At 53.0% G+C, this 21611-nt stretch overlaps 1 protein-coding gene across 1 annotated transcript in view; it reads left to right on the top strand.

Annotated features, from left to right (window-relative positions):
• Positions 1 to 21611, top strand: part of LOC115937954 (collagen alpha-1(XXII) chain-like) — a 96345-nt gene that overhangs the window by 49927 nt on the left and 24807 nt on the right. Inside the window, exons 12-15 of the mRNA XM_081816805.1 lie at positions 9747 to 9800; positions 10823 to 10867; positions 11777 to 11830; positions 13729 to 13773. Coding sequence (XP_081672931.1) covers positions 9747 to 9800; positions 10823 to 10867; positions 11777 to 11830; positions 13729 to 13773 — 198 coding nt within the window. The remainder of the gene's footprint in view (positions 1 to 9746; positions 9801 to 10822; positions 10868 to 11776; positions 11831 to 13728; positions 13774 to 21611) is intronic.

Here is a 21611-nt window from a genome sequence, read left to right as displayed (position 1 = left end):
GACCAGCAGCTGGTGTTAATATGGCAATTAGAGTGGGGCTGGGGTGTGGGAGGGGGCCTCAGGCAGGAGGGGCCAGGACCAGGGCGGGGAGGCGGGGCGGGTCTCCAATTCCCTGGAGTGGAACACAGTAGGGGACAGCATAGGGAGAGGGCTCCGCAGCCCCTCCTCAGCCCCGATCACGCCCTATAGCTAGCAGAGACCTACAGGGGATGAAATTGGGGCAGAGTGTCCTGCAAAGCCATGCTTGGGTCAGCAGCTCAGCACTCAGCAGTTGGTAGAAGCGAAGAAACTCAGAAACGACAACCACCAGAAAGTCCTTCCTTAAGCATTTCCACAGAAATCCATATGGCAATAAATAAAAGCTCATATGGATTTTGTGCTCAGATTTCACGGTGTGGTGCACCAGAAAAAATATAGGAGCGAATATCAGAAACTCAGCTGAATTTTATTGGGCTGGCTGGCTGGGTAGCAGACAGAGTTTTAGGTCACACAAACATCAGTTCCTTGTCTTTTATGGTTTTCTTCAATCCTTGCCGGGATCATAAGCCTGACAAGACCAACGTGGTAAAGGAGGAATCTGAGTCCAACAAGTAGCCCGGATGCTGCCTTCTAGAAACCTCAGCTGAATGTCCTAAAGAGGATGCCAGAGCCATGAGCAGCAAGCCTGAGTGTCCTACCGAGTGTCCTCGCATAGGAGAGTCTTCATGTGCTGGGCCATCACAAAGCTAAAGAAGATGGCACATGGAAAACTGAGGAGAGAGTCCAAGGCCATCATGATGAAATTAAGAAGGGTTGTTGGGAAGCGAGGTTCCTAGCAGTCAGCAGAGGCAGCCTGGTCCCCAGGTCTGAGAAGAGCAGCAGGTTCTGCACATGCGCCCTCGAGGACAAAGCAGGCCCTCCACTTCACTGTGGACCATGAAGCATCCAGCCTCTCAGGAAAGGCAGCTGGCTTGAGGGACATTGGGGGCCCACCTGCCGAAAAGTCCCTTCCAGCAGTGGGGGAGGGCGCCTGGATTTCCTCCGTTCCAAAGAACTGTCCTCCTCTGGCTTACTCTCGCCATCCTGTTGGAAACATGCATGTGCGCGTGAATTTGCGTTTTATGTAAAATGCTGTTGTGACAAATCCCCTGTTGACCACTGCTCAGCACCACGTGTTACGTGGTAGATAAAGTCCACGTATTTGGAGTGCACTTCATACCTGCTGTGACGGGGCCCCAAGAGACCCTTCCTCTGCATGTCTCCTTCCAGTTCTGGGTTCATATTTCCCGGGGCCTTGTCTCAGTATTTCTCTCCCTGGAGACTGGTTTCCTCCTTGTGCATCCACCATTGCCCTCTGCCTCTTGAAATACTAGGGATGCTACTGACCCAGGAACCTTTGAGCCCTCATGCATGGAGCCAGGCTGTCCCAAGAGCACCTTCTCATTCATTCCTTCCAGTGAGCACAGGTGGAAGGTGGCATTCTCCCCATTTCGTGGAAAAGCCACTGGTACTTCGAAAATACACACATTGATGTTTTCACTGTAAGAAGCTATAGGAAGAGGACAATGTAGTTTATAATATCTCTGGCTTGTTCAAAATCCTAACAGCTGTTCATTAGGGGCAGGCAGGGCTCCTGGGGACTGGGGAGGGACAGCAAAATGAGGGACATGAGCCTTGAGGTATGATTAACGCAAGCTATTTGCACCTGATGGCAAAAGTGGGGTGCTCAGAGGATGATGAAGAGTGTCCAGGAGAAAGTCACTCTGGCCACTGCACAGCTGATAGGGCAGAGCTGGTAAGACCTGGAAGTGATATTCCCATTCGAGCCTGGTCTGAGCTCACCGAGGGCCCTTTCTGTGAGGCAGTCACAGCAGTGCCTGGAGCCCCCCTGCAGGGGACAGCAGACCAGCTCTCACAATGGCACCCTTCTGATGCCAACGTGACAGACACACCGTGGGCTGTCTGCAAAGTAAAAGGACAGATCCTTTCCCCCCCTGAGCTAGTTCTTTCTTGGGTGTCTTTCCAGGGCAGGCTTTATTTGAAACTTTGAGATGAGATTTCATGGAGTCTTTATAGAATGGATTGCAGAATTGGTGGGGAAAGAAGAGTGCCAAATAGGGATTTTCTTCCTGGTGCCTCTTCTCCAGACCAGGGCCCAAAAAAGGTCTCCAGAAACCACAAGATGCTTCTACACATCAGGGGTTTCTGGTGTAAGTGAAAAGTGCGGCACAGCAAGGGGTAGTGGGCACACTTTTATTGATTCTTTCTGAGAATGGGATGGAGACATTAGCAGTAGGAGCCGTGCAGAATTCAGTGGCCAACCTATAGTGACTTTATATGGAGTGGTGTGGTGACTTGGTCTCAAAGAAAGTGCCACGTAGTGGAAAGAATCATAACAGCTCTTATTGAGCTCTTGCTATGTGCCAGGCTGTTTAATTTAGTATCAGCCTCCTGCAACCCCTTAGGGAGTCTGGGGAATGCCCGAGGTCACAGAGTGACCCACTCCTATCCATTGCATGGCCAATGCCAGCTCTCTGCCCTTCCCTGAAAGCAGGGCTGGTATCTGGGAAGACTTGACGCTCAAAAACCATGTCCCTGGTGGGAATCAACTTATTTTATGTAACGACTCCATCGTAGAGCTTCTGATCCATAAATTATACGTGTGTGTTTGTATGTGTGAAACTTCTAAGATATATTTATGCCATTGCCTCTAGCTCTGGGTCTCTTTCCCTTTGCTCACGGCTGGCTTAATCAGCGGCCCCATCTCCTATTCTTAGCCTGTGCGTTAATGTGCATTATTCATGGTTATCGAGTTGGATAACTGTGGTTGAAGGCCTTCTATTTTTATAATAATTAAAGGGTTTCGGGGAAAATGAGTTTAGCTGCTTATGTGCCCTCAAGTAGCCTTGTGGGGTTGGGGGCAAAACGCTGAGAGAATCATGGCGCCGCAGACTCTGTCCATGGTGCTGAATGACATGTTGATGTTGGGAAGTTTTGAGTTCACAGGATCTCACAGCTCCAGGCAGAGCTGGAATAGGAAAGTCTGTACCTTTCCCCACCTCCGTCTGACACTCAGGCACTTGCCAAGCTTAATGGACCAGTCACAGGACCTAGGGCTTTGTACAGGAGGCGGAGAGTATTTGTGGGAAGAGCAAATGCTGGGCTGCTGGACAGTGGAACGGGGGGCAGGGGGAGGGAGGCTGAGGGCATGGCCCTGGACACAGACTGGTGGCTTCTGACCCCGCTCGGCCACATGGCAGCTGTGGATCACCATGCAGTTCCTTAACCCCTTAGCCCTTATTTTATTTGTCTATAAATTGACAACTATACTACTACTCGTCTCAGAGGGTTGCTGTAAGGACGAAATGAGCTAATGAAAATAAATGACTTCTATTTGTAAAAAGTGCTCATAAATGTTAAGTATAATTACCATTACACCAGTGTAGTGTTCCCTTTTTTATACACCAGATGACGTCTTCTGTGTCCTGGGCATTGGTGAGGTCTTATCCCCAGGGACAGATGACAGCTGTAAAATGTCAGGGTTTTGCCTCCCCCCACCCAGGGGGGCCTCTGTAGCTCTGCAAGCCTCATGAAGCCTGGAGAGCTATTGGAAAATGTGCTCCACGTGGGCTGATCACAGTATGGGGTGTCCTTTCCTTTCCTTGGTTCTCGTAGAATAATTTGTAGTGCATCTGAGATTATAACAGTACCTAGTATTTATAGAGACTGTGGACTGCCAGGACTCACGCACATGCTATTTAGTTTGGAGGTAAATACCACTGCCCTCATTTTATAAGCATATTAACCGTGTGACCAAGAGCCAAGTGAGTTTCTCTCTCCGTGTGGCCGAGCCAGGAGCTGTGCTCATGTTTTCTGACCGCACGGCCAGCATTTATCAGTGCTGAGCCATGGTTCTCAGACTTGACAGCATCCAAATCACCGGGAGTGCTTATTAAACCAGCTTGCTGGGCCCCACACCCAGAGCATCTGGTTCGGTGGGGCTGGGAGGGGGACAAGAGAATATGCCTTCCTAACAAGGCCCAGGGGATGCTGATGTTGATGCTGCTGGTCCAGGAGCCACATTTTGAGGACCACTGCCCAGAGGACTCCTCAGACTCCACCTGCAGGACCTCCTCTGTCTCTTACAGGTGAACTGCAAGGGATACTAATGTGCACCTCTAGGGATGAAGCGATCTCTTTGTCAACATTTAGAAAAAGCCCTGATAGTTAATTAACCAAAAGAACAGGGGAAATGTCTGCTCTCTCTTTTCTCTGTACTTTGCCCAATGAGGTGACTCCATAATTCCTGGAGCTCCGGTTCTGAAAGTGGGCATGGGCGGATAGCTGCTGCCATATATTACCCTCCTGGGGGCTCCCAGTGAGACCGTGGAGGCAGTTTGTGTGTTGGGGGGGGTGTTGGGCAGAGAGGTCTGCCTTGATGAGGCATCAATGCCCTGAGTATGAACTGGGGGAGGCCCCTCTTCCCGAAGCCCTGGTCATCTTCTGTAAAGGGCTTCATATGCATTATCTATTATCCTCTTGATCTGGGTGAGTGCCTTTTCACAGATGAAGAGTGGAGGTTCAGATAGTTTACCCAAAATAGCAGTTCCTGATGCTTGTGTGAACTTGCTTGTATACACAGCATTTCCCCAGACACTGTCTCCAAGTATCTACCGACCACCTCGGGCCAGAGGTACAATTCTCATGTTACCTCTTGCGCAGGTGGAGCAGCTGAGACCTAGGAGGGGAGGTCACTTGTTCTGCGTGGCTAACAGGTGGCAGAGGCTCCATGGCAGTCCAGACCCTTCTCCCCCAGTCTACTTCCCTTGCCTTCCCTTCTCTCTCCCTTTCTTCTTCCTTCCCTCCGTTTCCTTACTTTTGTTATACTTTATGTGGATCCTTAGTGACACATATTCCCTTTAAAAATCCCTCTGTGCCTGACTTGACCAATTCCCGGAGCAACTCCATTCTTCTCCTTTAGTTGACCCACCCCATGGGCTGGAGAATGTGTTCCTCATTCTCAGAACTATACCAACAACTGGCATTTTTAATTATGTCCACACCCTTTTTCCCAATCTGAAAGCAGCATAGGTCTCCATGAAATGAGGCTCAGAGAGGGTGGGTGAGTTTCCTGAGGGGCTAGAGCTTGCAGCCCTGAGCTGGAACTTGCCCTTTGCAAAGCTGCTGCAGGCAGCCAATGGGAAGCCCCGCCCGGGGGATTTGGGAAGGTGTATCATAGGGCGTGGTGGTGTTCTGGGAGGCCAAGCTGAGGTGATGTGGAAACATGAAATATTTGGTTCAGGGTGACAATTTTCTTTTTTTTATTTTATTTTATTTTATTTTTTAAAGATTTTATTTATTTTTTTGACAGAGAGAGACATAGCGAGAGCAGGAACACAAGCAGGGGGAGTGGGAGAGGGAGAAGCAGGCTTCCCACAGAGCAGGGAGTCCGATGTGGGACTCGATCCCAGGACCCTGGGATCATGACCTGAGCCGAAGGCAGACGCTTAACAACTGAGCCACCCAGGCGCCCCAGGTTGACAATTTTCATAAGAGCAGGAACCCGTCTAATAAATGCCTGGATCTCATGAGGATTTGCAAGTGGAAATTTTCAGGATCTTTTTTTGCAGTGCTGGCTTGGTTATCCTAACCATGTAAAATAAGATTGAAAAGAGATGCTATTCTCTTAGACAGAGGAAATATTCGCCTCTAAAGAGGCCTCAAGTCAGTTCCTTAGGCTACAAAACAAGGGTGGCCCACTCATCACAAAGCAGAGGTGACTGCTGCTTCCAAACAGTTTGCCGAGCTGCCCGTGTCCTCGGGAAGCACGGATCCTGTAGCTATATTTGTGGTCCCTATTTACAGATGAAGACTGGGTATTAGAGCATTTCACTAACTAGGCCACGGCCATTAGTACTAAGTGATGGAGAGTTTGAAGCCTCAATTGGCTGGCTCTCGAGACCACTGTTTTTCTACAACACCCTGCTGTTCCCTGTGTCCCTGGGGGGTTCATACCTGCAAGGCTAACTTAAAAGTCCCTCCTGTCTCGCTTAGGAGCCCACAGGGCTCAGGAAGGGATTGGAGCACACAGCACTTGTGGGGTCCTGTGCAGAGCAGACCGTGGTGACAGGAAGGTAGGTGCTGGAGCCCTGACGCCCCACCTCTTGGAGCTCCTGTCAGCGAATGAGACAGATTCATCCAGACACATGTTGGGTGTGTATTGGGAAGTGCCAGCAAGGCTGGAATGTGACAGCTGGGCAAAGGGAAGGTTCCGGAACTCTCTGGAGTTCCCTCTGGCATTGTCTCTGGTCTCCTCCCCGGCCCCCTTTATTAGACGGTCCTGGGAGCTCCAATGCCCTGCTGCCCTCCCCCCTTTATTCCTGAGGCAGGAGCCCACCAAGACACTCCTTTCCCTGCCTTCAGCTGCAGCAGCCAGAAGACAGACTGGCCTTTCAAGGACCCGCCGTCTTAACTGGGTAACCAACACCTAGGGGGAGCTCTGCACACGTCCCGCGATAGGCCTTGTTGTGGGGGGGAAGCACCATCGAGGGCATTTCCTCCAAGGAGGTCTTTACTCTTCTTGGACATCCCTCCTTTTGGAAAATCTTTAATTTAGCCCTAGAGTTGTAGAGAAGCAAGAGTTAAGTAGGCTGTGGTCCCTGCCATCTGCAGATGTCCATGCCATCTGCTCAGATCGGTGCAGGACGCGGCAGGGGATAAAACTTGGAGACCGGGCAGCCGGGGAGCTGAGCTCGCCCTATTCCTGACCACCAGCATCCTGGCCTGACTCAGGGCGCCCGCCTCCAGGCAGGCAGTTGAAGGAGCTCTGCTGCTTTCCTGGGAAGTGAGGCTGTGGGGGAGGGACAGGGTCCCTGGAGAAGGGCAGTGGGGCTGGGCTGGGCGTGCAAGCATGGCTGCTTGCAGTGTCAGCGGCCACGTCAGTGGCTGCGTGGGCTCGAGAAAGCCACGGCCCTCTGTGCCCGAGTGCTCCAGATGGAGTGGGGATAAAGACGCCTGGCCCGCAGGACTGCGAGCATCCGGTGACCCAGCGCGTGCAAATGCCGCAGAGAGGCAGGTCCTGGGGCCCCGAGTGGGTCTTCTGGGTATAGACACTGCAACTTTGGACACATGATGGAATCCCTGTGCTTGCATTTGATAAACTACTAAGTGTAGATCATAGCTGCCTCGTTCTTGTCGGAGTGTCCTGGGACGAGTTAGAGGCACCGCTGGAAGGCACGTACTCATGGTGGGGCGGGGGTTCATCCCCCTTGTGCGGATATGTAAATTGTGGCTGAGACACGGCCTGTTGGGGCAGCCCTTCCCTCGAGGATGCCACCGGAGATTTGACCCCAGGAAGCACCCAACTCCCACTGGTGCCGAGGAAACCCCGGGTCCCTAACATTGAACAACACTTCCTCTTGCGGAACATCCATAGCTTGCTCGCCTGCCCCTTGTATCCAACCAAGGACAGCCACACGTACCTGAAGACCAGCGAGGAAGTCTCCCTCCCTGAATCGCACCTGAGTACAATGCTTGCCCACTGGAGACGGTCTCATCTTTCCTCCTCTTAGTCTGTAAATAACTCTCCTTTCCAGCACTTTCAAGCCCCTGCCAATGGCGGCCTGGTCTCCTTGACACAGGTGTGAAAAGGACTCGGTTTTGCCCATCATGAGATGCAGAAAAGCCTAAGTGCATCTCTCTGTGCGTGCACGGAGCCACTGCAGTCCCTCACACATTCCGTGGCCAGATCGGGTGGGTAGGCGAGGACCCTGGACAACCACCAGCACCAAGCAGATTCAAGGCTTCAAGGAAGCCTGCTGCAAAGGATCCTGTTTAACTGGGTTTAACTCTGTATTTCACAAACCTATTTGACTGAAGAACCCCCACCTTCCCCCAACCCCTCACAATTTAATTACACGTTGAACTGGTATCATCCAGAGCAACTTTGGCAATGTTATGTGGAGCACTGTTTTAATACTTAAAAAACTTCACAGTAGCTGTGATTATTCCCATTTCACGGAAAGTGAAACCGAGCCCCCCAGACATGAAGTCCTTTGCCGCAGGTGGCCCTCCTTCCGCTAAGTGAGGGTGGCAGGACCTGGCATTCAGTCTGCTGGGTCCTTGATACCTCCCTCCCCAGGCTGCCTCACCTGGAGACATCCCTTCTGGAAGCCTCCTCACGTTCACGAGTCCCTTCAGTCTCCAGGACTAGAGCCTCCTGGTCCGAGTCTAAGAACCAAACACCACTAACCAGCAGATGGGTGTGTTGCATGAGCATGGGCACCCCGTCTGCACTGTGAACTTGCTCCATGAGGGCAGGAGGGTGCATCTCCTGTGACCCGCCGCCCCCCGCCCCCGCCAGTGTATTATGTGCGTGGCACACAGGGGACGGTCTCACTTCCCTGCCATGAGTCTGCCTGGGCAGTGTGGTGCTGCCTACTCCCTCCGTGATCGCGGGCAGGACAGCTGTGCCGACCGCAGGCTGCCCGGAAGCCCTGGCCGGCCCCACCGCTGAGCATGCGCTACATTGCCAAGCCCTCGCTCACGGGAGCGATGCTGCTGCTGGCCTCGTTGTCCACACAGGGACAGGCCGGTGACGCACACGGCCATCCAGGGTGGCTGCGTATGAGGTCCCACAGCTGGAAAGGTGCAGAGCTGGGATGCAGACTCATGTCTGTCTGACATCAGAGCCCCAGTTATCGGTCTGTCTTTTCCATATCACACTGACTTAGAAGGAATGTCGTGTCCGTGGAAGGCACTTCATAGAAATTGTAGAAGTATGTCTGTGTGTGCATCTGTATGGACACACGCACGCGTCTTCATTTATAGGTGAATACTGGAAACGTACAAGGTCTGACACGCCTTTGAGAAAACGGGGAGACCTATCCCGCAGGGTTATTTGAGGACTGCGTAAGGCGGTAGAAGCAGAAGACGTGATGCAGCACACAGTGTTTGCTTACTATTACTTACAGATTCACCAGCTTGCACATGCATTTGAATGTCCAATAACCTCTTTTCACAGATGGGAGAGCCTGGAAAGAGACATTGACTTGCTCAGTGTCCTACAGAAAATTGACAGAGAGGGGAGGCTGGGCTGGAGGTCTTGGCAGAATCCTTTGATTTGAATTGAATGGTGTCAGAGTCGGACAGGAGCTCAGAGATCCTGGAGTTCCTGGGTTTAAATGCCCACCGTGTGCTCTCCAGGATGTGTGTGGAAGGCGAGCAGCCTGGCCCGTGTCCCCCTTCCTGCCCACAACTGTCCCATAAGTATGCCTATCACAGGCTTCTGCATGTGATCTATTAGAATGGAGTGTGCACCAGCTTAAGAAATCCTTCTAGACACCTGTTGTCGCCCAGTGGTGCTCAGCCAGGGGCGAGTTTGCCTCAGCGGACTTGTGACAGTATCTGGAGACACGTTTGGTTGTCACCACTATGGAGTGCTACCGGTGGGTAGGGCCAGATGCGCCTGGACATCCTGCAGTGCCCAGGACAGCCCCAACAAAGGAGCATCCGGCCCAGTGTCCATCCGGCCCAGATTGAAAACACTGTGCTTTGGGTGTATGACGTTGAGCCCAGAGCAAGGAAGGGCCACGCTATGAGTTGGGCGGGGGGCGGGGGGGCATGGGGCTGGCAGGTGCGTACGGACCCCTGGGGGTCTTGTTAAAATGTGGACCCCGACCGATGCGGTAGGTCTCCAGTGAAGCCTGAGAATCTGCATTCCCTGTGCTCTTTATCCTGCACTGACTGACGCTCTCTCTCTGTCGTAGGGTTCCCTGGGCCTGCCCGGTCCCCCTGGGAGAGACGGCAGCAAAGGCATGCGGGTACGTCTGCTCCCACCGCCCTCCCCACAGGCAGCTCCTGGTCAGAGCCCGTGTCCTTGAGCGGGGCGGCCTCTGCTGGGGCCAGGCGTGAGCTGGGGCTCGTGTGTACCGGGACCTTCCCAGGTCCCCGGAGGTCAGCCTAATCATATTAATGACACCAGCCGCAGTGGTTGCCTTGGGCACGGGACGTGAGTTTCTCGCTCAGTTGACAAGCAGTTCTGCATGGGAGGTCTTTGTTGTCCCAGTGCCCAGGCCTGGAATGAAGTCCAGGCCCAAAGTGGGGGACTCCCCGTGGTCCCTAGTTCATAGCTTGAGGAGTTGGGGTGGGACCCAAGCAGCACCCCGTCCCCTGCATGTGGCCCCCAGCCTCCCTCTTATAACCCCCCCCAACTCCACCTCTCCACTCCCTGCCTCTGATTTGGAACACGCTCCAGAAACCCAGGCCAAAAGTGATCAACTTGGGCAGGGTAGTCTACTCCAGGGCCAAGTGATCCTCCTCACCAAGAACCCAAAGGGAAATTGGTTCTCGGTGTTCCCTTGGTGATGTTCGCCACGTGTGAGCGGGCCTCGGAGCGGGAGCCTTGACCGTGAGCCCCTTCCATGTCTGCAGCCTTTAGCGCTCCAGGACAGGAGGTCTGGGGTGGAGAGCAGGAGAGAAAGGGGGGCTCCGTACTCCACAGACCCCTCTGGCTCCCCTCCGGATGGCCAGGCTCCTCCATGCAGAAGGCCCTCCCTGTCACTCCAGTCACTCTGCTTTCTCCACTGTTGTGTCTGAAGCTGGTTCTGCTGACCTCTAGCAGCCCGGGTGAGGGGGTTGAGCTGTGACCCTTGTAATGAAGACCAGCTCCTTTGCTCGTGGGACATCTCCCAAGGGCAGCCTGGGTCTCCTTTCACTGGTCGTTACTTTGTGTCTGTGATGGGTTTTGCGTTCCCGACACGGATGCCACCGAGGCTTGGGCTGCCCTGGCGTGTCCGGGCTTGTGTCACACTGGGTTCTGATCAGCACTGTGTTGTGTGTGCAGGGGGAACCAGGAGAGCCGGGGCTTCCTGGTGAGGTGGGCACGCGGGTAAGTGTTGCTTTCCTCCGATGTCTCCAGGGGATAAATCTTGGTGCAAAACCGGGGGCTTTAGGTGTAGAGTAGGTGTGCATGGCTTCCCGCCCCACACTTAATGCATGCACGCTTGTATGTATATTATCCTCACATACGTGATTTTTCCTGAATTCTTACAAAAAGTGAATCATACCAAACTCTGCTGTTTATCTTTTTCGTTTAACAACAGATTAGAGACATCTTTCCACACCTATTCTTTTAATCGATGCATTTCGTTCCATGACATGGGTGCATCATAACCTACATAACCTTTTCCCTATTATGGCCCTAAATGTTGTTTCTAATTTCATTTTTCACTAAAATCAATACAGCAGTAAATGCATGGTGTGTGTGCACTTCTTCTTGGGTACTGCAGTTTATTTCAATAGAATAGAGTGCCAAAATTGGGATACCTTTGACTAACGAAATGCACATTCTAATTTTAATAGATTTTAAGAGGCATCTCTCAGTTAGCTGCTTCAGATCTGTAGCAGTTGATGGTTCAGGCAGCAGCGGGGCCTCCGGGCTCTGCAGACCTCTTTGGGCCTTGTCAGGACTTGTCCAGGCCCTGCTGGCCCTTGGGCAGAGTGTGAATGAGGAGCCGCAGGAACCACGCAGCTTTCTCAGAAGCTGGCACAGATCCTGGCCGGGTCGCAGGAAGGCCCTGAGGCACAGGGCAGGTACAAATGGAAATTGTTGTACCTGCCTCATTAGAACTCAGAGGCAACGCACTCTAGCTGTTCCCTGAAGTTGAGCAGGTGGGGGTGAGCATCCTGGTGACTCCTGCTGTCCCAACCAGGGGAGAAGCAGGGATCTCTGGGTGTTGCCTCTGCCCCTGCCTCTCCTTCCCCTGCCCATACTGTTCTTGTAAACACTCTTCTGCAGGGATTCCAAGGACCACCTGGACTCCCCGGGCCTCCTGGACACGTTGGAGCTCCTGTAAGTAAAGACATGCCTCAGGAAGGGGTCCTGTTCCCTTCTGCAGGGATTGGGACTCAGGCCCCTGAGAGATCCCCCTTCCGTGTCTGTACACGGAGGACCCACTGCCTTGCACATGTCAATAGCAATGAAGTGTTGGTGTCTCTTCCTAGACCAGAAATGCCGAAATGTTATGGCACTTGGGGACCTCCTGGAGATCAGGTTTAAATGCACATTCCCAGGACCCCATTCCCGGACAGTGATGCAGCAGCTTTGGCTGAAGTCCGGGAATCTGCATTTTTACCCGGCAGCCCAGGTGTTTCTGAGACTTGACCTAAAGAAGACATTTTTACCAGCTGTCCAGGCCACCAGTCCAGAAGGGTGTGGAGTCTATTAATTCCCAGCCCCTAGAACAGTGCCAGACCCATGATGAATGTTCAGTAACCACGTGCCCCTTGAAGTAAGCAGTGAGCAAATAGACATGTGTGTAAGGAGCAAGGCGGCTTCTTGGGTGTCTGACCCTATTTTTGGTTCTCATTAAGAGCTTTGAGGTTATCTCCAAATGAAAGAAGCAGTGTAAAAGGTCATTTCCAAGCAAGGCAGCCTGCATTGCCTTGGGGGGCATTTAACACCTCCGATCTGTGTGTGTCTGGCCAAGACACTTGGATGGAATTAAAACGGCAGGGATGTCCAGCTCCCACCAGGGGCCTGGGTGGTCCACAGAGCCTCTGCCCTCTGGGATAGCAGCGTGTGGTTCTGGCCCTGTGCCTCTTCTCCGGGGACAAGGATGCAGGTATTATTCCTGGAATCAGTAACTGGGCCTGGGCAGTCTCTGTCCTCTTCAGCATATTCAGCACAGAACGTCCAAGGGTCCTTTCTCCAGGAGAGGAGAGAGGGGGTGTTCCATAGTAACACAGGATGCGTTTAGGCCTCTCCAGCAGGGCCGTGCACCGAGCTGTTGGCCTGGCCCTCGAGCCTGCCTGGGAGCAGCTGGGTGCTGGTGGCCCTGGCGTCTCGCTCCGTACCCTACATGTGGCAAAAGAGCAGGTGCATGCGTGCGTCCTTCTCTGCTCCTGCATGTCACTGTGGGGCAGGAGCCTGTAGGCAACACTTCTACAAGATTCTTGTGCTAACCAATGATGGGTGCAGTCATTGACTGACTCATTTGTTCATTTAGCAAGTGCTCATGAACATCAAGTGCCAGGCACGTTCCAGACTGTGGGGGCGTGGTATTGAAGGAATGAAGGCACCACCCTCAGGGGGCTCCCATTCTCCTTGGGGGAGGCAGAGAACGTGTCACATGGGGCTTAGTGCTGGAGGACAGCAAAGCATGGTAAAGGGCATAGTGGCTGTGGGCAGGGTGGGGAGTTAGTGATTGCATTTAGGTCTTATGGTCAGAAAAGCCCACACCTTGGCTGACACTTGTGCAGCTCTGCTCACAGAGTGGAGGAAGTTCCTAGCATAGGATCTGGGTGCTGCTCCTGAGGAAGGTGGAGTGGATGCAGGACAGGGCAGGAGCCCTCTCCCCAGAGGAGGTGGAGGAACGTGGCTTAAAGGTACCTAGATTTCACGATCCGGATGTCATGGTCATGAAGGGATGGCAGGTTCTGGGTGGCAGGGGGGACTGACTCCACCCCTGCCATTGGCCAGGTAAGCTCAGGGACCAGGGTGTATTCAAGCCTGGCCTGGAGGACCTGGGTAATCCGGGCCAGGAGACCAACCCCAGGAGCTCACCTCACACCCCGGTGGGGGCCTAGCTGCCCAGGCCCGGGAGGGAGGAGCCCAGGCCGCTGTGCAGAGAGAGAGTTCTGGGAGACGGATCTCCACAGCCTTCCCGGGCAGGCTGTCCGTGTCCCTCAGACCTTCAGAACAGAGAAGCGGGACTGAAATGTGTTCCTGCTCTTCACCTCTCCCCGCAGGGTCTCCAAGGAGAACGCGGTGAAAAGGGAGCCCGAGGAGAAAAGGTATTTACTTCTGCCTCACACGGGTGCCCACCAGTGCCCACATGTGTGTGCTGCAAGTGTGTGTGTGAGGATGTGCATGCACGTGTGCTGGACAAGGGCCGATGCCGATGGGGAATTAATTTCCCACCCTAAATGTAAGCTCTGGGCCAGGAGGGTGTGGGCTCGGCTCCCGCAGACCTTACAATCCCTCACACGGAGTTTAGGGTTTCCAGGCTGCGGGATGGGAGGGTAGGTATTGACAGAAACCGATTGAGACTCAGAAAGTCCTGGTTGGTGCCCTTGGGCTCACATCTCACTTGGCAAGTTATGTAACTTCTCTGCTTCTCGGTTACCCTGACTCTTAAACCAAACGGAGGGTGCGTGGTAACAGCTGTGTTGGGACCCACATTCAGCCTCGCTCACCAGGCATTGGGAACTGACCCACCCTGAGACTCTCGGGCGCAGACTCCCACAGTGGCCGGAATGCTTGAGGAGGGCTGGGGGTCACCATTCCTTCATAATACACACCAGCGTACCACAGGGTGACCCTCAAACCAGACCCTTCCATGTGAGCTCCTGTCGTTGATGGCTCAGGGTTCAGCTGGAGAGGGGACAGGGACGGCAGACCCCTCCTCCTGCCCACACAGCAGTGGGCACTGCATCCTTGGGAGCCTCTCCCCAGGCCCATCCTTCAGATCCATAGCTGGAATGAGGCCCTCTCGAGCCGAGTCACATTCCAGGTGGCTGTTCAGAGTCTACCCCTGTTCTGTCCTCAGGGGTGCGTGTTCCTCTCATCTTATAGGAAGCTTTGAGATTATTATTTTAATTTTGCATCAATATATTTGGAAAAGAGCAAAAATTATCCTGCAATCCTGCCATACTGATACAATTATGAGGGTGTGTTGGTCCGTTTTCTGTAGGACTTGTTCTCCTAGATCTGATTTCGTTTTACATAGACATAATCTATTCGGCTTTGCAACCTGTCCTGCCTGTTGTCCCCATGAGCGGTGTCTCTGCCCCATGCTGCAGTAGAGTTTTTATGACTCATTTTAAGTGGCTGCACACCACTGTGGTGCATGAACAGACCGAGATTTATGGGTCCATCCCCCTGTTATCGATCACTTCGTGTTGTTCCCAGTTTTTCATGATTAAGAATAATGCTCGGGTGAATATTTTTAAACTGACCACTATATTTATTTACTTAGTTTTCAAATTTAGGTTTATTTCCTTAGGCTGCTTTCCTGGCAGCGAGATTATCAGGGCAAGAATGTGAACCTGTGCATGGCTCTGGGAACACTCTGCCACGTTGCTTTCCAAAAGATGCTTTAGAATCAAGGGAAGCTGGAGCTAGCATGGCATCCCACCTCAGTCCCCGAAAAATAATTTCTATTTGCAGATTAAATTTTAATCATTATTACTTAAAGAGTGAAATTGCTTACCCCATGGTCGTTCGGGTTTGCATCTCTCGGTTCTTTCGAGAGTTTTTTTTTTTTTAAAGATTCCATTTATTTATTTGACAGAGAGAGACACAGCAAGAGAGGGAACACAAGCAGGGGGAGTGGGAGAGGGAGAAGCAGGCCTCCCGCAGAGCAGGGAGCCTGATGTGGGGCTCAATCCCAGGACCCTGGGATTATGACCTGAGCCGAAGGCAGATGCTTAACGACCGAGCCACCCAGGCGCCCCTCTTTTGAGAGTTTTAACATGGTCCCACAAATTGGTTTACCAGATCTCCTTTCTGTGACTCTCTGCCCCTTTCTTACATTGTGGAGACTTGAAGGTGGCATTTGGAATAATTGGGGATTCAGGCACAGGGTGACACGGCTTGATGGGCAGCTGGTACCCAAGAGAAGAAGAGCAGGCAGGATCTGGGGTACTAGCCCCGGAGAAGGGCTGAGCTGAAGAACAGTAAGAGGGGAGCACAGGCTCGGCATCCAGAGTGCGTGGTGAACTCAGCATTGATTCTGGACAAAAGCCCAGGTGGGTGGAGTTCTGTCTTGGCTGTCACCCGAGGGCACAGAGACCCGCCTGGGGTTCAAAACAGGCCTCCACCTTCAGTCTCCCTTGAGCTCCTGCTGAGTCCTGTCTACTTCAATGCCCAGGAAGCCTGCAGTTTTCACCCTGATTGGTCATTTGTATCAGATTCGTCTGTCTCTCCCACATACACATATAGACCCCTTGCAACTTGGGCACAGTGCTCTCGCCATATTCATCTTTGCATCCTCACTTGCTGGGGGAGCACCTGCCAGCAAGGCCCCAGCCAGTCCTCCTCCATTACAGAAGGCCTTCACTAGCAGGTGAATGAAGTTGGGCTTTTTTGAAGAATGTGCAGGATGGATCTGGAAGGTGCATTTTAGCACTCAGGCTTAGGTGATGTCGCAGGAGTGGATGGTGAATGGGATGCTGCTCTTACGTCATGTCAGCTAGGAAATGCCGCAGATGGAAGGTGTTGGGGGCCCGCAGCACCGTCGGAAAGATGCTCTTCTCAGCTTCCTGTTTGCATCAGCTCCAGCCGCACTTCTGAGGACCAGGGAGTTTGGGTTTCCCAGGGTTTCAGTGAAGGCTGCAGTCCAGAGCTGAGGACTCTTCACAAGCCTCGTGACAGAAGGCTCTGCCACTTACGGGCTGGGACCGCCACTGGATTGACTAGAGCCTGTGTTTGCTCGTCTGCAGAGTGGAAATATTCACATCTTCCCCAAAGCTCATTGGAAGGTTGGACAAGGTAACAGATGCAACGTGTCCAGCACATAACCCACATTTCCACGTGTCCTTCCTTTCCCCGCCCACATTTCAGGGGAACGTCAGTCTGTGCACACTCAGTGCCTTGTTCTTGCCAAACCTCGGCTTGGAAGCAACCGCTTTTCCCCCAGGCAGTATCGGCTTGCTTTTCCAGCAAGCTTTTGGAGTCTTGGGTTACGACTTGTGTCCAGCCACGAAATGGTGCATTTCTATCAAAAGCCTAAATTATCTGATCTGGAAATGACCATAGGGAAGCCTGGAGAGCTTGCCTTATTTTCAGATGGGGAAACTGAGCCCAGAGGCTGTTTCCTGATGCCATGTGGCCCACTATAAAGACAGCAGGTGCTGGAAACATCTCATTCCCAGCATGGGCTTTCCCCACCATGGCACACCAGGCCTGAAGTGTTACCAGAAATGTGGGGCAAGGGACATTCCCCTGAACTCTCTCTGCAGATTGGCCACAGCCCTGCCCCCTGCAGGTGTTACCTTACAGAGAAGCTCAGGAAATGGAGGGCCACCTCCAGGTGAGGCCCAGGGGAGGGTGTCCAGCCAGTGTCCCCACTGGCCCATCTCTCCAGGCTGCTCCAGATGGCGCATCGTGGCATAGAGGAAGCCCTGCAAGATGGTTCTAGAGCCAGCCTGCCTGTGCTTGACTCCAGCTCTGAGCAGTGCAAACAGTGTTACCTTTGGAGAGTTATTTAACATTTAACGATTTTGAGAGTAACTGTATTGCATAAGGCTATCATGAAGATAAATTGAGTTAGTACTTATAAAATGGATAGAACAGTGCTGGGGGACATTTGCCATATGTGGAGGGTGAGGGGACAAAGAAAAGGTCAGAGACAGACAGGGAAAGATAGAGTGGGGAGAGGGTGAGCCTGGGTTCTGCTAGCTCAGCTTTGGGTATCTTTCCGACTTCCTTGCTAACTTATTGGGCACCTCTAAGAAGAGCTGGTCCCCTCTCTGCACCTTTACTTTCCCATCTGTCAAGAGGCCTGGACTCCATCATCCCTTTGGCTCCTTTCCAGTTCTTACATCTGATCGGTACTTAAAACAGTTTATTTTCTTGCAGGCCTCTCTGATTTCTTACCTCAGCCAAAAGGAAGTTTCCATCTCTCTTTGAGACAGGCCCATCGGTCGCTTGGCCTTGCCCAGCTTGGAGCCAGGCCACAGAGAGCCGGTGTCCATCCATTACCGAGCCTGCCTCCAGACAGAGGCATGGCGGGGTGCTCCGTGTAAGGTGGGGGACTGTCCTCGCTCGAAGCATCTTGCAGAAGGTGTCTCTGCAGGCACAGAAGGTGGGAGGCTCTGCAGGCATGAGCGTGTCCCGACGACTGAGGGGCAGTAGGTCCGAGTGGCCTGTGCAGGGATGCTAAGCTTGGGACAGTGGGCAGAGTGCAAGAGGAGTCAGTCGGTCAGAAAGACAGGAGCCCATTCGCTCACTGAGGAGCCACAAGGGGGATGCAGTGGCCCCCGCTCTGTCTGGAAAACCGAGCTCCCAGGACAACTTCGGGGGGATGTGATGCTCACACTCCCGGACCCCAGGGTTCCTGCTCTGGCTTGGGGATAGGGGAGCCAGGGCACGGCAGCCCCAGGAAACTGGTAAGAACACCAGCTTTGGAATCAGAGGAAACAGATTCTCACACTGGCTCTGTGTCGCCTAGCTCTGGGCGCTCATGCAAGCTCACGTCCTGTCTAGCAGCACCTGTCTCAGACGGGGGCTCTGCGAGTCCCATTGAGTACGTTGTGAAGGCAAGTACAGAACCTGGCCCCTGGGAGCACCTCCTGAAATATTAATGAGACAGAGTGGGAGTTTCAAAGTGCCCAAAGCTGTGATGCGTCCTGTGGAATACTGGCCCCCCTCTCCGCTGTAGGAAAGATGTCAGGGAGACATCCCCCCAATCCGCCTCCTTCTGGGATGGTGGGAAGAGTTGCCCACCAGGTCTCACTGTGACAAGTGTTTGGTGAACACCCCCTGGGTGCTGGGGGCATGGAAACACGTTCCCTCTTTCACGAGGTAAAGGCTTAGTGGCAGGTGCCCGGCAGACACACAGCACACGTCCCTCCCACACTAATGTGCACTCCACCACCACCCACACCTGAGAGATGTCAAGGCCACAAGGCAGCCTCCATGCCATGGCCAGGGTGGCTCTCTGCTTTAATGGGGCGCGTGCTCCCCCTGGTGTCGGAGATCCAGAACCGCAGCAGGAGGACGTGGCGTGGAGGGGCCTCTGGAGCTTCCCAGGCAAGAGTGATTCCATGAACGCCAACCTTTCTCTTTGGAGTCAAACGTCCAGGATGACACAATCTCGTCGGATTGACAGGACTGTCAAATGAGACAGAGCCTGCCTCCACACCTGGGACCTGCAGGTGCTCAGGACAAGGGCAGGGTCCCCTTCCCTTTGCGCGTAGGCACACCGGCCTGTCAGTTAAGATTGTGAGTGTCCGAAGAGGTCTTAGGGTCCTTGGAATACAGCCATCGTTCTTTGGTTTCTGCTTTTCACTATTTCAGCCCAGGGAAGAAGTTGAATCTCAGAGCAGGGTAGACTCTGTAGGCGGCAGCCCGCTTTGGCAGAAAACAGGATCAGGACTCTGGTCCCTGACCTCTGACTTGTCTCTCTCCTCCCTTCCTTCCGTCCCCTGTTCACATCACACCCCTTCCTGGCCTGAACTTCCTCTCTGCTGGCCCCTTATTGCTGGCTTATTTTTCTCTCCTCTGTGCCACGTCATCCCTCTGTCTTGCTTCACCAGCTTGTAACGTGACACCTTCCACGTGCCACATATTGTTGTAAGCATTTGGAATATATTAGCTCACCTAATCCTCACAGCAGCCGTAAGAGGGAGCTGCCATATTTGTAGGTTGGAAACTGAGTCACAGAGCTGCCAAGTGACTGGTCCAAGGTCACACAGCATAGGAGTGGGAGAACCAGGCTTTGGGTCTGAGTTTTGGGGTTGGCTGTGGCTGCCTGCACCCCCCCCCCAGAGCCCCGGCTCCCACTGTCTGCCGGGAACCAAGCAGCTGGTCAGGTGTCCACACCCTGTCCTCTGTCATGCTCATGTGGTCGGTGCAGGGGGCGAGATCAACAAATAGCAACACAACAAAACTAAGTGTCAAGTCTTTCAGTGGGACCTACCCTTTCGAGTTCTGCTTCCCACCCCCTTCTACCCACCTCATGCCCCAGCTGGGCTTCTGTAGACATTTCAGTTAGAGACCGTGCTCTGTAGACGTCTGTCTCCCGTGTGTCTGTCTCGGTCTCTGCTCTCCTCAGCTCCTCTCTCCCGTCATCCACCCTGTGCTGGCCATTCTCTGCCTCCCGTACCCCCCCCCACTGGGGAGCACACACATCTGTCAGCACTCCGGCTGTGCCCCAGCTGGCCCCACTCTCTAGCACGGTGGCCAGGGACACGGGTGGCTAACGCTAGCCATGCACCTGCAGCTGTCCTGAGTTGCCGTTGGAAGGCATCTTGCTTCCGGGCCTCACAGATCTTGCCCTGCATGTGCAAGGGTGTAAGAAATGGGGCTTGAGCAACAGATAGAGCCCTCTCCTTTGAGGCAGACCTTATGAAATTGTACATGGCCAACATGATTTTTTTGCTGAATCCTAAGGAAGTGCCCTGTTCAGGAGTGACATTTAGTGGGTTGACCCTCTCTAAGGAAGAGAGATTTGGGATGTCAGTAGCCCTTGTCTTCAGTCCTGGCCCCGTCAGAAGAGTTCTGTGTGACGCTGGTCTAGATATACTCCTAAGGTCAGTTTCCTCACCTATAAAGTGAGGGCATGGGATTCCATGGGTTCTGAGATCTTGCCCGCTCAATGGAAGAGACCCACAGGCCCTGTCGGTAATAGAAATAAAGGAAGAAGGGTCCAGAAATCCAGGTTCTGGTGCCTTTGCAAGCATGTCCCACTGGGGTTGAGTGGCTTTCCATCTGGGCCTCAGTTTCCCCATCTGTTGTCAGCCCTCCATCCTGCTAAACTCATGGTGTGTGGAGGAAGAAAATGTTGCTAACCGATGTGGAATTGGTTGGCAGAGAGAAAAAATGCAGAGAAATACCCTCTCTGTTCACCCAAAACTCATGTAATGAAAAGAGGTTTTTAGAGAATTACTATGTAATAGTGCTTGAAAACAGAAATATGCCCATCATTGTTCTAGAATTTTTGAAATAATTTCTGAAGGGCAGAAAGCAGGTATTCCTAAGTCTACATAGATGCAGGAGGGAAAGGACAGACTGGAGCTGGGGAGGTGCTGGAAGGAGCCCCAGGTTCTGATCCGTGGCTGTGGGCAGCAGGGGGCCTGGGGCAGCTGTCTGTGGTTAACAGGGGCCTTGTGCTTGGAGCAGCTGAGTTGGGGGCTCCTCCCCTGACCTCTGCTTGAACTGGTCAGTGGGAAGCATCGGTGTTTGCCCCCAGAGTAAGAGAGAGAACAGGTGGCCAACACCTCCCAGAGGGAAAGGGAGCTTCCAGACCAAGAAGAAAAACTGATGTCCCCCACCCATCAGGAGTCCACCTGGCCCTGTGGTCCCCGGCAGTGGTCTCCAGTGAAGTGGGTCCGCACCCACAGGCAGGCACGCGAGACTAGCACAGGAAAAATGAGCAGAAGACCAAGAGTCTTTAATCATTCAAAGAAAACAACATCCTGAAAGACACACCAACCTTAAAAAAAAAAAAAAAAAGGCAAAGAAAGAACAACCTAAGAGATAAAGTTATAGAGAAATAGAGTCAAACTAACTTTCACGTGCGTCTTCTGGCCATTCAGTAAATGTCAGCTGGGGCCACACTTCGTCTCTGGGCTGGGCACCGGGACGCCCTCACGAGAAGAGTAGACGCACCTCATGTCCTCACATGAGCGAAAAGGATGGTAACACGGATCACAGATGCAAATCGAATTAACAGGAGTGAGGGAAATGAAATGGGACATGCTAGAGAAAGATGGGCCTCTAGTTTGGATTCAAAAGCCAAAGAGAGGACATTGACCTGAGCCTGGAAGGGTGCTGAGGAGCCAGCAGAGACAACAGTGGGCACAGCACATGGAAACGAGAAGCTGCTATTTTGGGGGGACTCCGAGAAGAAAGCCAGGGCTGCTGGGGTGGCACATAAAAGACTGTTCGTTGCATGGACCCACCTGTG

Source organism: Leptonychotes weddellii, chromosome 4 (genome assembly GCF_054177405.1).
Source record: "Leptonychotes weddellii isolate Sample4059 chromosome 4, ASM5417740v2, whole genome shotgun sequence".
Classification (NCBI taxonomy): Eukaryota; Metazoa; Chordata; class Mammalia; order Carnivora; family Phocidae; genus Leptonychotes; species Leptonychotes weddellii.
The sequence above is the reverse complement of the archived record's forward strand: the minus strand, read 5'-3'. Positions and strand labels throughout refer to the sequence as shown.